This window comes from Chiloscyllium punctatum, chromosome 36 (assembly GCF_047496795.1).
Source record: "Chiloscyllium punctatum isolate Juve2018m chromosome 36, sChiPun1.3, whole genome shotgun sequence".
NCBI classification, from domain to species: Eukaryota; Metazoa; Chordata; class Chondrichthyes; order Orectolobiformes; family Hemiscylliidae; genus Chiloscyllium; species Chiloscyllium punctatum.
Window position 1 is genome coordinate 13,589,445 of NC_092774.1, and position 11,655 is coordinate 13,601,099.

The 11,655-nt window shown below is 53.6% G+C and overlaps 1 protein-coding gene across 1 annotated transcript; it reads right to left on the reverse strand.

Annotated features, from left to right (window-relative positions):
* Positions 1-3,495: 3,495 nt before the first annotated feature.
* On the reverse strand, positions 3,496-8,954 carry LOC140460767 (uncharacterized). Its single transcript, XM_072555444.1, has one exon. The coding sequence runs from the start codon at positions 8,545-8,547 to the stop codon at positions 7,747-7,749; it is 801 nt and encodes a 266-aa protein (XP_072411545.1). The 5' UTR covers positions 8,548-8,954; the 3' UTR covers positions 3,496-7,746.
* Positions 8,955-11,655: the final 2,701 nt, after the last annotated feature.

Below are 11,655 nucleotides of genomic sequence, written 5' to 3' on the forward strand. Positions count from 1 at the left end.
TTGGTTCATTAATGTGTCACTGCCAGAACATCTTTTAAGTCACATTCTTGAGATGACTTAAGGTTTTATGAAAAAGATAACATCTCAGCTCAGACCATGCATTAAAGGTGTGAGGTCAGAGTCTGTCTGTACCCCAATCTTGAATCAGACTGGTTCTATTTCCAAAGGAGGAATTCATAAAATATTACATGGATTGACTGCCTGGACATTGTGTGCTTTTTGACCAAAATTGAATGTATCTGCAAATATAATTCTGCCAATACAAATTCACCCCAAAGAATTGTGTGTGCGTGCATGTGAGTTTGTGCGTGAGAGTGTGTACATGCTTGGTAAAGTGTGAGTGTGATGGTGTATAAGCCTGTCAGAGTATTGAGGGGAGGAGGAACGTGTGTGTGTGTGTGTGTGTGTGTCGGAGCATATGTGTGAGAGGTATTAATACAAGCAAGGGGTTGCATTTTGTTAAAACAAGGAAGGGCAGCACTTGTCCAGATAATGATAGGGCCCTGGGTCATGTTATAGAACAGACAGACATGGGGGGGGGGGTGTTCAGGTACATGGTTCTTTGGAAGTTGCGTCACAGGTAGCCATGGCAGTTAAGAAGGCATTTAGCAGCATAGCATTCATTGTTCACCCCATTGAGTATCGGGGATGGGACATCATGTTGAGGTTGTACAGGATGTTGGTGAGGCCACTTGCAGAGGACTGAGTACAGTTCTGGTGGCCCTGTAATAGGAAGAATACTATCAGAGAGGGTTTAATAAAGATTTACCAGGATGTTGTAAGGACTGGAGGGTTTGAGTTATAAGGAGAGAGGCTGGGACTTTATTCACTGGAGCACAAGAATGTAGTTTAAATGCAGAGCTTTTCTAAGAAAAATGTCAGTCTGACTCAACATTGGGACACAGACAGAATTCACACCGATTGTCTCTACTTATAAATAGGGCAACGTCTCTTTGAAATGTAGATTCATTTGGATATAACTGCGTCACTTTACATATGAAGATATCCCTTTGAATGTGCTCACATCCCTTTGAAATATAACCTTGTCCATTTAGACCTCTTTATTTGCAGATTCGTGCACTTTGTGTCTTTCACTGTGTCTTACATTTGCACACACACACACCATGGGTGCTGGGGGAAAAATAAGCACTACCATAGTGAGGGGGGGGGTTAAGAAAAAAAATAATAAGCAATGGATTCCAGCATAAAAAATGCAGATATGACGCCGTCCTGTTCGATGTCGGAATATCTGTTTAAATTGAGCCGTGAGCTTTCCCAATGTAGACAGGGCTCCTCGAAACGTGGCAGTGTCCCCGCCCCCCGCAGCTGCAGAGTGAGACAGGAGAGTTTGTTTTTGTGAATGAACAATTGGAGCGCGAGGTGGCTGTGACTTGGTGACGGGGAGGCTCCCCGGGCCCCGCCCACCCCCGGCCCCGCCCACCCCCCGGCCCCGCCCACCTCCCACGTGCAGACGTCACGCGGGGGTGAAGGCGGTTGGGAGAAGTCGCTCGAGCGAGGAAGCGGCGGGAGGGCGGCCGTTAGGAAAATGGCGCCGTGCGGTCCCCCCCCGGGGGCAGACACCCGTCACTGGGCACCGCCGCCTTCCTGGGGCAGCTGCTGGGTCACGGGCCACACCCCCCCCCCGGGCTGTACAGCAGGTAGGAGCCGGTGATCATTGTGGAGGAGGATGGGGGTTAAGGGTCTGTTTGGGAACATGGTCGGCCGCCTGGGGGGTGGGGCCCTCCTGGTCGGGGGGCGGGGCCTGTGACAACGATGGGGCCACGTGGGAGGGACTGGGCCCGGGGGGAGGGGAGGGACTGGGCCCGAGGGGGGGGGGGTGGAGGGACTGGGCCCGGGGAGGGGGGGGGGGGAGGGACTGGGCCCGGGGAGGGGGGGGGGTGGAGGGACTGGGCCCGGGGAGGGGGGGGGGGAGGGACTGGGCCCGGGGGGGGGGGCAGGGACTGGGGCAGGGGGGGGGAGGGACTGGGCCCGGGGGGGGGGGGGGGGGGAGGGGAGAGGGAAGAGGGAGGGACTGGGACTGGGGGGAGGGGGGGGACTGGGACTGGGGGGAGGGGAGGGGACTGGGACTGGGGGGAGGGGAGGGGACTGGGACTGGGGGGAGGGGGGGGGACTGGGACTGGGGGGAGGGGGGGGGACTGGGACTGGGGGAGGGACTGGGCCTGGGGGGAGGGGGGGGGAGGAGACTGGGACTGGGGGGGGGGGGGGGAGGAGACTGGGACTGGGGGGGGGGGGGAGGAGACTGGGACTGGGGGGGGGGGGGGACTCGGACTGGGGGGAGGGGGGGGGGGAAGACTGGGACTGGGGGGGGGGGGGGAAGAGACTGGGACTGGGGGGAGGGGGGGGGAGACTGGGACTGGGGGGAGGGGGGGGGGGAGAGACTGGGACTGGGGGGAGGGGGGGGGAGAGACTGGGACTGGGGGGAGGGGGGGGGGAGACTGGGACTGGGGGGAGGGGCGGGGAGAGACTGGGACTGGGGGGAGGGGGGGGGAGAGACTGGGACTGGGGGGAGGGGGGGGGGAGACTGGGACTGGGGGGAGGGGGGGGAGACTGGGACTGGGGGGAGGGGGGGGGGGGAGACTGGGACTGGGGGGAGGGGGGGGGGGGACTGGGACTGGGCCTCCTTCACCGCCGCTCCCTCACCACCAGACGCCTGGAGGAAGAACGCCTCATCTTCCGCTTCGGAACACTTCAACCCCAGGGCATCAATGTGGACTTCAACAGCTTCCTCATTTCCCCTTCCCCCACCTCATCCTAGTTTCAAACTTCCAGCTCAGTTACTGTCTCTCAGATTCTGTTCAGAGGGCCAGAGTGAAATAGATGGGCTGAATGGCCTGCTTCCACCTTGTCGGAATTCGATGACCCTCCCCACAAAGGAGCATTTTATCTGCATCTATCCTGTCAAGCCCCTTTCAGAAATCTACTGGTTTCGATAAAGGTATACAGCACAGAAACAGACACTTCGGTCCAATTTGTCCATGTTGACCAGGATTCCCAATCTAAACCAGTCCCACTTGCCTGCATTTGGCCCATATCCCTCTAAACCTTTCTACTCATGTATCCATCCGAATGCTGTTTCAATGTTGTCACTGTACCTGCATCTACCACATCCTCAGCAAGTTCATTCCACATGCAATTCACCCTCTTTCAAAATATTGCCCCGCCGGTTTCTTTTTAATCTCTCTCCTTATATTTAAATAAAAATGCCCCCCCCCCTCCTAGTTTTGAGTTCCCCAGCGCTGGATTGTTCTATGTTCTAAACTTAGTGCAGGAGGCTGAAAGAAATGAGCAGCTTTAAAACAAAAACCTCTTGGAGCTCAAAGCTTTCAATGAGAGTCTGAGCCCGGCAGTAAGTTCAGGTAACCTTTTATTGCAAACCAACTTTGTTACAGCTTCAGATCCCCCCAGCAAAAAGGCAGAGAAAAAGCAGTTGCTTTTTGAACCCCACACCTCCCCTCCTCCTCACCACCCCCACCCTTTCTTTACTATTGGGTAAAAACAATGACTGCAGATGCTGGAAACCAGATTCGGGATTAGTGGTGCTGGAAGAGCACAGCAGTTCAGGCAGCATCCAAGGAGCTTCGAAATCGACGTTTCAGGCAAAAGCCCTTCATCAGGAATAAAGGCAGAGAGCCTGAAGCGTGGAGAGACTAGTGAGAGGAGGGTGGGGGAGTGGAGAAAGTAGCATAGAGTACAATAGGCGAGTGGGGGAGGGGATGAAGGTGATAGGTCAAGGCGGAGGGTGGAGTGGATAGGTGGAAAAGAAAATAGAAAGTTAGGACAAGTCAGGGGCACAGTGCTGAGCTGGAAGTTTGGAACTAGGGTGAGGTGGGGGGAAGAGGAAATGAGGAAACTGTTGAAGTCCACATCGATGCCTTGGGGTTGAAGTGTTCCGAGGCAGAAGATGAGGCGTTCTTCCTCCAGGCGTCTGGTGGTGAGGGAGCGGCGGTTGAAATGTTGGGCCACCGGGCAGTGTGGTTGATTGGTGCGGGTGTCCTGGAGATGTTCCCTAAAGCGCTCTGGTAGGAGGCACCCAGTCTTCCTAATGGGTTGTGGGGGGGTGGGGGTGGACTTAACCAAGTAGATACGGAAGGCGGAAAAGGGGTGGGGAGGGAAATATATCCCTGGTGGTGGGGTCTTTTTGGAGGTGGCGGAAATGTCGGCAGACGATTTGGTTTATGCGAAGGTTGGTCGGGTGGAAGGTGAGCACCAGGGGCGTTCTGTCCTTGTTACAGTTGGAGGGGTGGGGTCTGAGGGCAGGAGTGCAGGATGTGGACGAGATGCCTTGGAGGGCACCTTTAACCACGTGGGAAGGGAAATTGCGGTCTCTAAAGAAGGGGGGCATCTGGTGTGTTCTGTGATGGAACTGGTCCTCCTGGGAGCAGATCCGGCGGGAGCGGAGGAATTGGGAATACGGGATGGCATTTTTGCAAGAGGTAGTGTGGGAAGAGGTGTAATCCAGGTAGCTGTGGGAGTCGGTGGGTTTGTAGAAAATGTCGGTGTCAAGTCGGTCATCATTAATGGAGATGGAGAGGTCGAGGAAGGGGAGGGAGGTGTCAGAGATGGTCCAGTTAACTTTAAGGTCATGGTGGAATGTGTTGGTGAAGTTGCTGAATTGCTCAACCTCCTCGCGGGAGCACGAGGTGGTGCCAATGCAGTCATCAATGTAGCGGAAGAAGAGGTGGGGAGTGGTGCCGGTGTAATTACAGAAGATCAACTGTTCTACGTAGCCAACAAAGACACAAACATAGCTGGGGCCCACACGTGTGCCCATGGGCTACCCCTTTGGTCTGGAGGAAGTGGGAGGATTCGAAGGAGAAATTGTTAAGGGTGAGGACCAGTTTAGCCAAATGAATGAGTGTGTCGGTGGAAGGGTACTGTTAGGGACGTCTGGAGAGGAAAAAACGGAGGGCTTTGAGGCCCTGGACATTGCGGATGGAGGTGTAGAGGGATTGGATATCCATGGTGAAGATAAGGCGTTGGGGGCCGGGGAAACGGAAGTCTTGGAGGAGGTGGAGGGCGTGGGTGGTGTCTCGAATGTATGTGGGGAGTTTCTGGACTAGGGGGAATAGGACAGTGTCGAGGTAGGTAGAGATGAGTTCAGTGGGGCAGGAGCATGCTGAGACAATGGGTCAGCCAGGGTGGTCAGGCTTGTGGATCTTGGGAAGGAGGTAGAACCGGGCAGTGCGGGGTTCCCGGACTATCAGGTTGGAAGCTGTGGTTGGGAGATCTCCTGAGGTGATGAGGTTCTGTATGGTCTGGGAGATGATGGGGGTTGGGTCATGGTCGAGGGGGCAGTAGGAAGAGGTGTCTTCGAGTTGGCGTTTGGCTTCAGCGGCGTAGAGGTCAGTGCGCCAGACTCCCACTGCGCCCCCTTTATCCGCTGGCTTGATGGTGAGGTTAGGATTGGAGCAGAGGGATTGGAGGGCTGCGCGTTGTGAGGGTGAGAGGTTGGAGTGGGGGAGGGGGGGTAGACTGGTTGAGGCGGTTAATGTCCCGGCGGCAGTTGGAAATGAAGAGGTCGAGGGCAGGTAATAGGCCAGCGCGGGGTGTCCAGGTGGATGCAGTGTGTTGGAGGTGGGCGAAGGGGTCCTCGGAAGGTGGGCGGGAGTCCAGATTGTGAAAGTAAGCTCGGAGGCGGAGGAAGTGTTCGACATCACGGCGTGTATTAAATTCATTGATGCATGGACGGAGGGGGATGAAGATGAGTCCTTTGCTGAGGACTAATCGTTCGTCCTCAGTGAGGGGGAGGTCTGGGGGGATGGTGAAAACGCAGCATGGCTGGGAGCTGGGATCTGGTGTGGGTGTGGAGCTGGGAGTGGGGGCGGAGCCGGTAACTGGAGTGGGTGTGATGGTGGGGGGGGAATGGGGGGTGGAGTCATGAGCTGGGGTGGTGTTCCCCTCAGGGTTCTGTAGGCCAGGAATGGTGACGGTGGGATCTGTGGGGGGCATGTCAGCAGAATGCAGGTGAGTGGCGTTGGTGGGGGCGGAAGTGGGGGTGACCACGGCAGTAGGGGTGGCGGAAGTCACTGAGCGTGTGACATCAGCGATGATGTGAGGGGCAGAAATGATGTCACATGTGACGCATGAGGAATTGTGAGGGGCGGAAGTGGCTGTGGGAGTAGCCATGATGGGGGCGGAAGTGACATCAATCAGCGTGGGGGTGGCAGCTGCACCAGCCGCATGGCTAATGGCGTCCGAGCAATTTCAGAGGCCGGGGGAATCTTTTGGAATGTTTGAGGAGCGCTGGTTATGGAGGTGGGTGGATAAAGGTTTGTTGTACTTACAGTTTTTGATGTTTAAGATGGAGTTGAAATACTGTTTGTTGAGAGTATGAATTCTCCTGAGGATGTAGTACAGAGGGGGTCCTTTGTAATTCTGAGAGAGTGTGGCCCTCAGCTGAGGCAGGGCTGACTGTAGAAAGGTTAGTTGACGGCGCATTGCTGCAAGCGTGGAGCGGAGGATCCTGAAGGAGAACCGTTGCTGGTGTTTTTGAATCTGTAGTCTGTACTGTTTGTCCTGTTCGGATCCGAACTCTGCTGGTTTAAAGGTGGTCTGGAGTCCGTGTGGGATGAGTTGGTTACGGAGGCAGGCACTGAGGAAGCGAATGGGGCTGTGGTAGCGAGTCTGTTTCAGGACATGGTTGAAGAGCCTCAGGGCAGAGGAAATGACCTGGGAGTTGCAGTGGGAGAGGGACTCCCTGAGATTCTTGTAGACAGAGGAGGACAACTTCTTCAAGGCAGGCATCCTTGCAAGAGGATTCGCAGTAGGGTTAAAATCAACGAAGTAAAAACAAGGACTGCAGATGCTGGAGACCAGATTCTAGAATCACACAACTCCAGGTTGTAGTCCAACAGGCTTCTTTGGAAGCAGTAACTTTTGGAGTGCTGCCTCATCATCAGGTGGTTGTGGAGGATAAGATCCTGAGACACAATTTAGAGCAAAACATTCCAGCGTCCTGCCACTGAAATGGTATATTCAACAAACCTGGATTGTTAAGTCTTCCACCTTTTCAAATAGGTTGCAGGTCTCATTACAATGTGAATCCCAGAACTTCTTGTCGTCACCTTCTCGAGATAACAAGGTTTGATAGCAAAAGCTCACATCTCAGCTCAGACAATGCATTAAAGGTGTGAGGTCAGAGTCGGCCTGTATCCCAATCTTGAGTCAGACTGGTTCTGTTTCCAAAGTCAAAGTTACAAGCTATTACATGTATTGACTGCCTGCACACACCACACCTCCCCTGTCCCACCTCCCTCACTGTCTTCACTATTGGCGAGCACCAAGTTGTCCCTTTGTAATTGGATCCTTGGTACATCCGTAACCCGGAGGAAGTATTGCCTCACTCAGCAATTTTAACCCATACCCTGTCTCCAAGTAAGTGTCTCCCTGCTCATTTGCCAGGAAGGGGGAGTGTAGAGTCAACCAGACTGCTGTGGGTCTGGAGTCAGGTGTAGGCCAGACCGGGTAAAGGATGCAGCTGGAACGACTGAGTGAATCCTTTCCCACAATGGTGGTTCCCTTCCCTAACAAGGGAGAGGGGGAAATCAGATGGGGGCTTTCTCCCCTGCACCACCCCCTCCCTGAAACGGTCTCATCGTCAGATTCTGAACTCCACATTTCTGACCGAATACCAATTCTGCCATCTGTCGTGGCGGGATTCAAACCCAGGACTCCCCAGAAACAGGTCCACAGTTCAATTGATATTGGCACTCGGCCGTCACTCCTTCAATCCCCCTGCGATGGCACGTGAACTCGCTGGTGCTTCCGCAGGTGGGAGGAGTAGGTGAAGGCCTTCCCACACTGAGAGCAGGTGAATGGCCTCTCCCCGGTGTGGATCCGTTGGTGGGCCAGCAGGGTGGAGGAGCTGGTGAAGCCCTTCCCGCACTGAGAGCAGGTAACTGGCTTCTCCCCGGTGTGGACCCACTGGTGGGTCAGCAGGGAGGAGACCTGGGTAAAGCCCTTCCCACACTCGGGGCAGCTAAAGGGCCTCTCCCCCGTGTGGACACGCTGGTGGTTCCGCAGGTTGGAGGAGCAGGTGAAGCCCTTCCCGCACTGAGAGCAGGTGAACGGCCTCTCCCCCGTGTGGATCCGCTGGTGGGTCAGCAGGTTACAGGAAGTGCTGAAGGCCTTCCCGCACTCGGGGCAGCTGAAGGGCCTCTCCCCCGTGTGGATACGCTGGTGGATCAGCAGGTGGGAGGTATACCTGAAGCCCTTCCCGCACTGAGAGCAGGTGAACGGCCTCTCCCCCGTGTGGATCTGCTGGTGGGTCAGCAGGTGGGAGGATGTGCCGAAGGCCTTCCCGCACTCGGGACAGCGGAAGGGCCTCTCCCCCGTGTGGATCCGCTGGTGGGCCTGCAGGTTGGAGGAATGTCTGAAGGCCTTTCCGCAGACAGGGCAGGGGAATGGCTTCTCCCCGGTGTGACTGCGCCGATGAGTCTCCAGGGCAGACGGGAAATGGTAGCTTTTCCCACAGTCACCACACTTCCACGGTTTCTCCACAGGGCGGGATTCCTCTGGTTTCTCCATGGCCACAGCTTCAGCTGCACACAAACACGTGTAGAGCCCCTCCCTGCCGTGAAGTCCCCTTCCCAGGCCGTATAACTGTTTCAGGCTCCACACACAGTTCGCTGTAACAGTGGGGTCTCTCGTCCAGTCCCACTGATGCTGAAAACATCCTCAAACAGGAACCAAAAAGTGTGGATCCCTCTCACAGAAATCACAGTCAAAAATCGTTGTGGTCCCGATGGATTCAGAGACTGTCAGACATTGACATCAAAGTGAGGACTGCAGACACTGGAGAGTCAATTGAAAAATGTGGCGCTGGAAAAGCACAGCAGGTCAGGCAGCATCCGAGGAACAGGAGAGTCAATGGTTCAGGAATAAGCCCTTCATCTGTTGATTTTGAAACTTCAGTCTTCAGATTTTCAAATACTCTGCAAAAACAGATTACAAAAGTCATCACTATCAGTGCAGGGTAGAAATTCATAACAAGCAATTCTACTTTCTGTGGAATATTCTTTTGTTGTTCCACAAAATTGAAAGCACCATCCCAATCTCCCTTCCCCTCTGTTCTCACTCTGCTCTAACTAATTCCCCTGAAGGTGCTGATTCAGGATCTTACAGGGGCAGAAAAAGCAAAAACATCAAGACTGACATCTCTCTGAATTTTGGATACCTCCACCTGAAAGTTAATATCTTTCACAACACTGGGATCCTGCTGAGAGTGAGCAGGTCTGATTTTGGGAAGCAAAAACAAAGTGTGCCAATTCAGCTTCTGATTTTGGGAAGCAAAAACAAAGTGTGCCAATTCAGCTTCTTGAGGAAGGACCAGACACAAAATGGTTAATGACCCCGAGAAGGTGGGAGCAAAATGAGACATCAAGGCATTAACACCAACACACTTCAGTCAAACTCTTCTGCTTCCAGTCAGGGCAGAACATGCTCTGAAAGTCCAGCCTTCACAACCACACTTCTGCTTTCACTGAAGACAATTAGAGTCACACAGCGCAGAAACAGACCCTTTGGCCCAACCTGCCCAGATATCCTCAATTAACCGAGTCACGTTTGCCATCACTTGGCCCCTATATGAGCCGGGAGCTGGCAGCTGGGACTAAATTGGGTTGGCTCTCCTGTCAGCAAGGACGGAGTTGGACCGAAGGGTCTGTTTCTGTGCTGTACATCTCTATGACTCCAGTCACATTTGTAGGTAATATTAACAGAGAACTCTGTTCCCAGCTTTGTATTTGTCGGCAACTGCATGGTACTTATCATCCTCAGGTGACCGGCCTTGTTGAATGTTTAAACCAGACTCATGCCTAAACTTGCCAAATTAATGGCCGAGTCTGGCCTCTCCTGGTTATGCTAATCCCTGTGGCCTTATTCCAGATGTGATCCATGTCTGCGGGCAAGACACGACTGTCTCCAGCTGAGAGTCTCTCTGGTCACCCCCTCTGTACCCCTTGGAACGATTCACCTCCCTTCTCAGTCCACGTCCGCCACATGACCGAAGCAATGATTGGTTATGTTCTTGCTCTATCTAATGTTATGTGTGCCTTTCACTCCCAGGAGCGTGTGACCTACAGCGATGTTCCCCCCCTTTCAGTCTCGTTACGGGTAGAGCCTGGTTCATTGGTGCTCGTCAAGAACTGGACTGGCAAAGGTCTCCAACCTCGTTGGGATGGCCCCTTCCAGGTTTTACTTCCCGCCCCTACGGCGGTCACAGTCGCTGGGCACTCAGCTTGGGTCCACCTGCACCATTGTAAATTGATTGACCGCACCAATCAAAAGGGGCGAAGACGAGGAGAGAATCCTGAAATCTGAACAAAAGGAGTGGACCCTGTCCATTTGGGTTTTTGAATCCTGCTGTTGTTCTAATGTTAATCTTATTGCAGATACTTGAACTAAGAGGAGGGACATGTGGGGGATCGCTTATCTCCTCACCTCTCTGATCACATACAACATCCTGATGGGGAAAGGCTCTAAGTATGGATGGGACCGGGAATGATCAGATGTTATCACCACCCATACTGAGGAGATGTCGTCCAGTGCACCGGACCAGACACCTTTGACGTGTGGAACGTGATGAAGATTGATTATTGGAATGGACTCTTCCATCAGAAAGACCAGATGGTCCATCTGGACAGTAGAAATCAGGGGGAGTTACCATGGCGTTACCGAACCTGTCTTTTTGATTTTATCTGCAGACGCAAGCCTAGTGAGGATAAAAATGATCAACCCCGTCATTATGGTAAATATTTTAAGGACGCCCAGGAACACCATCCCTTTTTGTAGGACGGGCCGACTCGAGAAAAGGGAAGCCTGATAGGGGAAACTCCTCAATCCACAAGGAACTTATTTATACAGGCCCACAGAACGCTCTTCACCCCAGAGACAGTAGTATGTTACTCCTCTCTATCAGGAGATGACTTACTTGCCCTGTCCCCAGACCCCGATTCCATTCTATTCGTCAGACTTCCTACTGCTGATCCTGTGAAGAGAAATATCACTTTCCAATACCTCCGGTCTGTCTATACAAACAGCTGGTGTAACACTGCCTGGGGTACAGCAGGCCTTATGTGGCACATGGACCTGGAACGGAACCCTTCCCTTGTGCATTTATAGGCCTTTTCTCTTTTCAGAACCAGATACTGTCACCAAGACCATGTACAATAGAGCTAAGGGAGAGCCCAATGGGAACAGCATTCTGAGGACCATTGTCTCCCATACACTGCGAGTGCTCAAGTCACTTGGCCCATTTTGTACAGTGCTAAAGTGACTCCCCTTGCAAAACGTTGACCCTATACTCCTGTAGACCTGACCAGACCCCCTGCTGTAACATTTCAGTAACCTATTTTGACAAACTCTCCCTAATATACACCAAACCAGACTATTATTTCTTCAGCTAAGGTAAAGCTACCAATTTCCTTGTCCTGGATGGCAAAGATGTCCCTCATAAGGTCAGTATCGGAGCCCTTGTTCCCACAATAGTACCTTGTCCAGGCCAGTGGACAAGTCGATGGAACCTCCATCTGAGGAGGATGCAGCGGTTGGTCTCAGCCAACCTTGCTCCAACTGGAAGGATCCCAAGGGACTGGGTGACAATACAGGACACCCGATAGGCTGGGGAATCCAGAG

Bases quoted from the DNA above. Each gene is read 5' to 3' on its own strand.
- LOC140460767 (XM_072555444.1), bottom strand. From the start codon at position 8,547: ATGGAGAAACCAGAGGAATCCCGCCCTGTGGAGAAACCGTGGAAGTGT.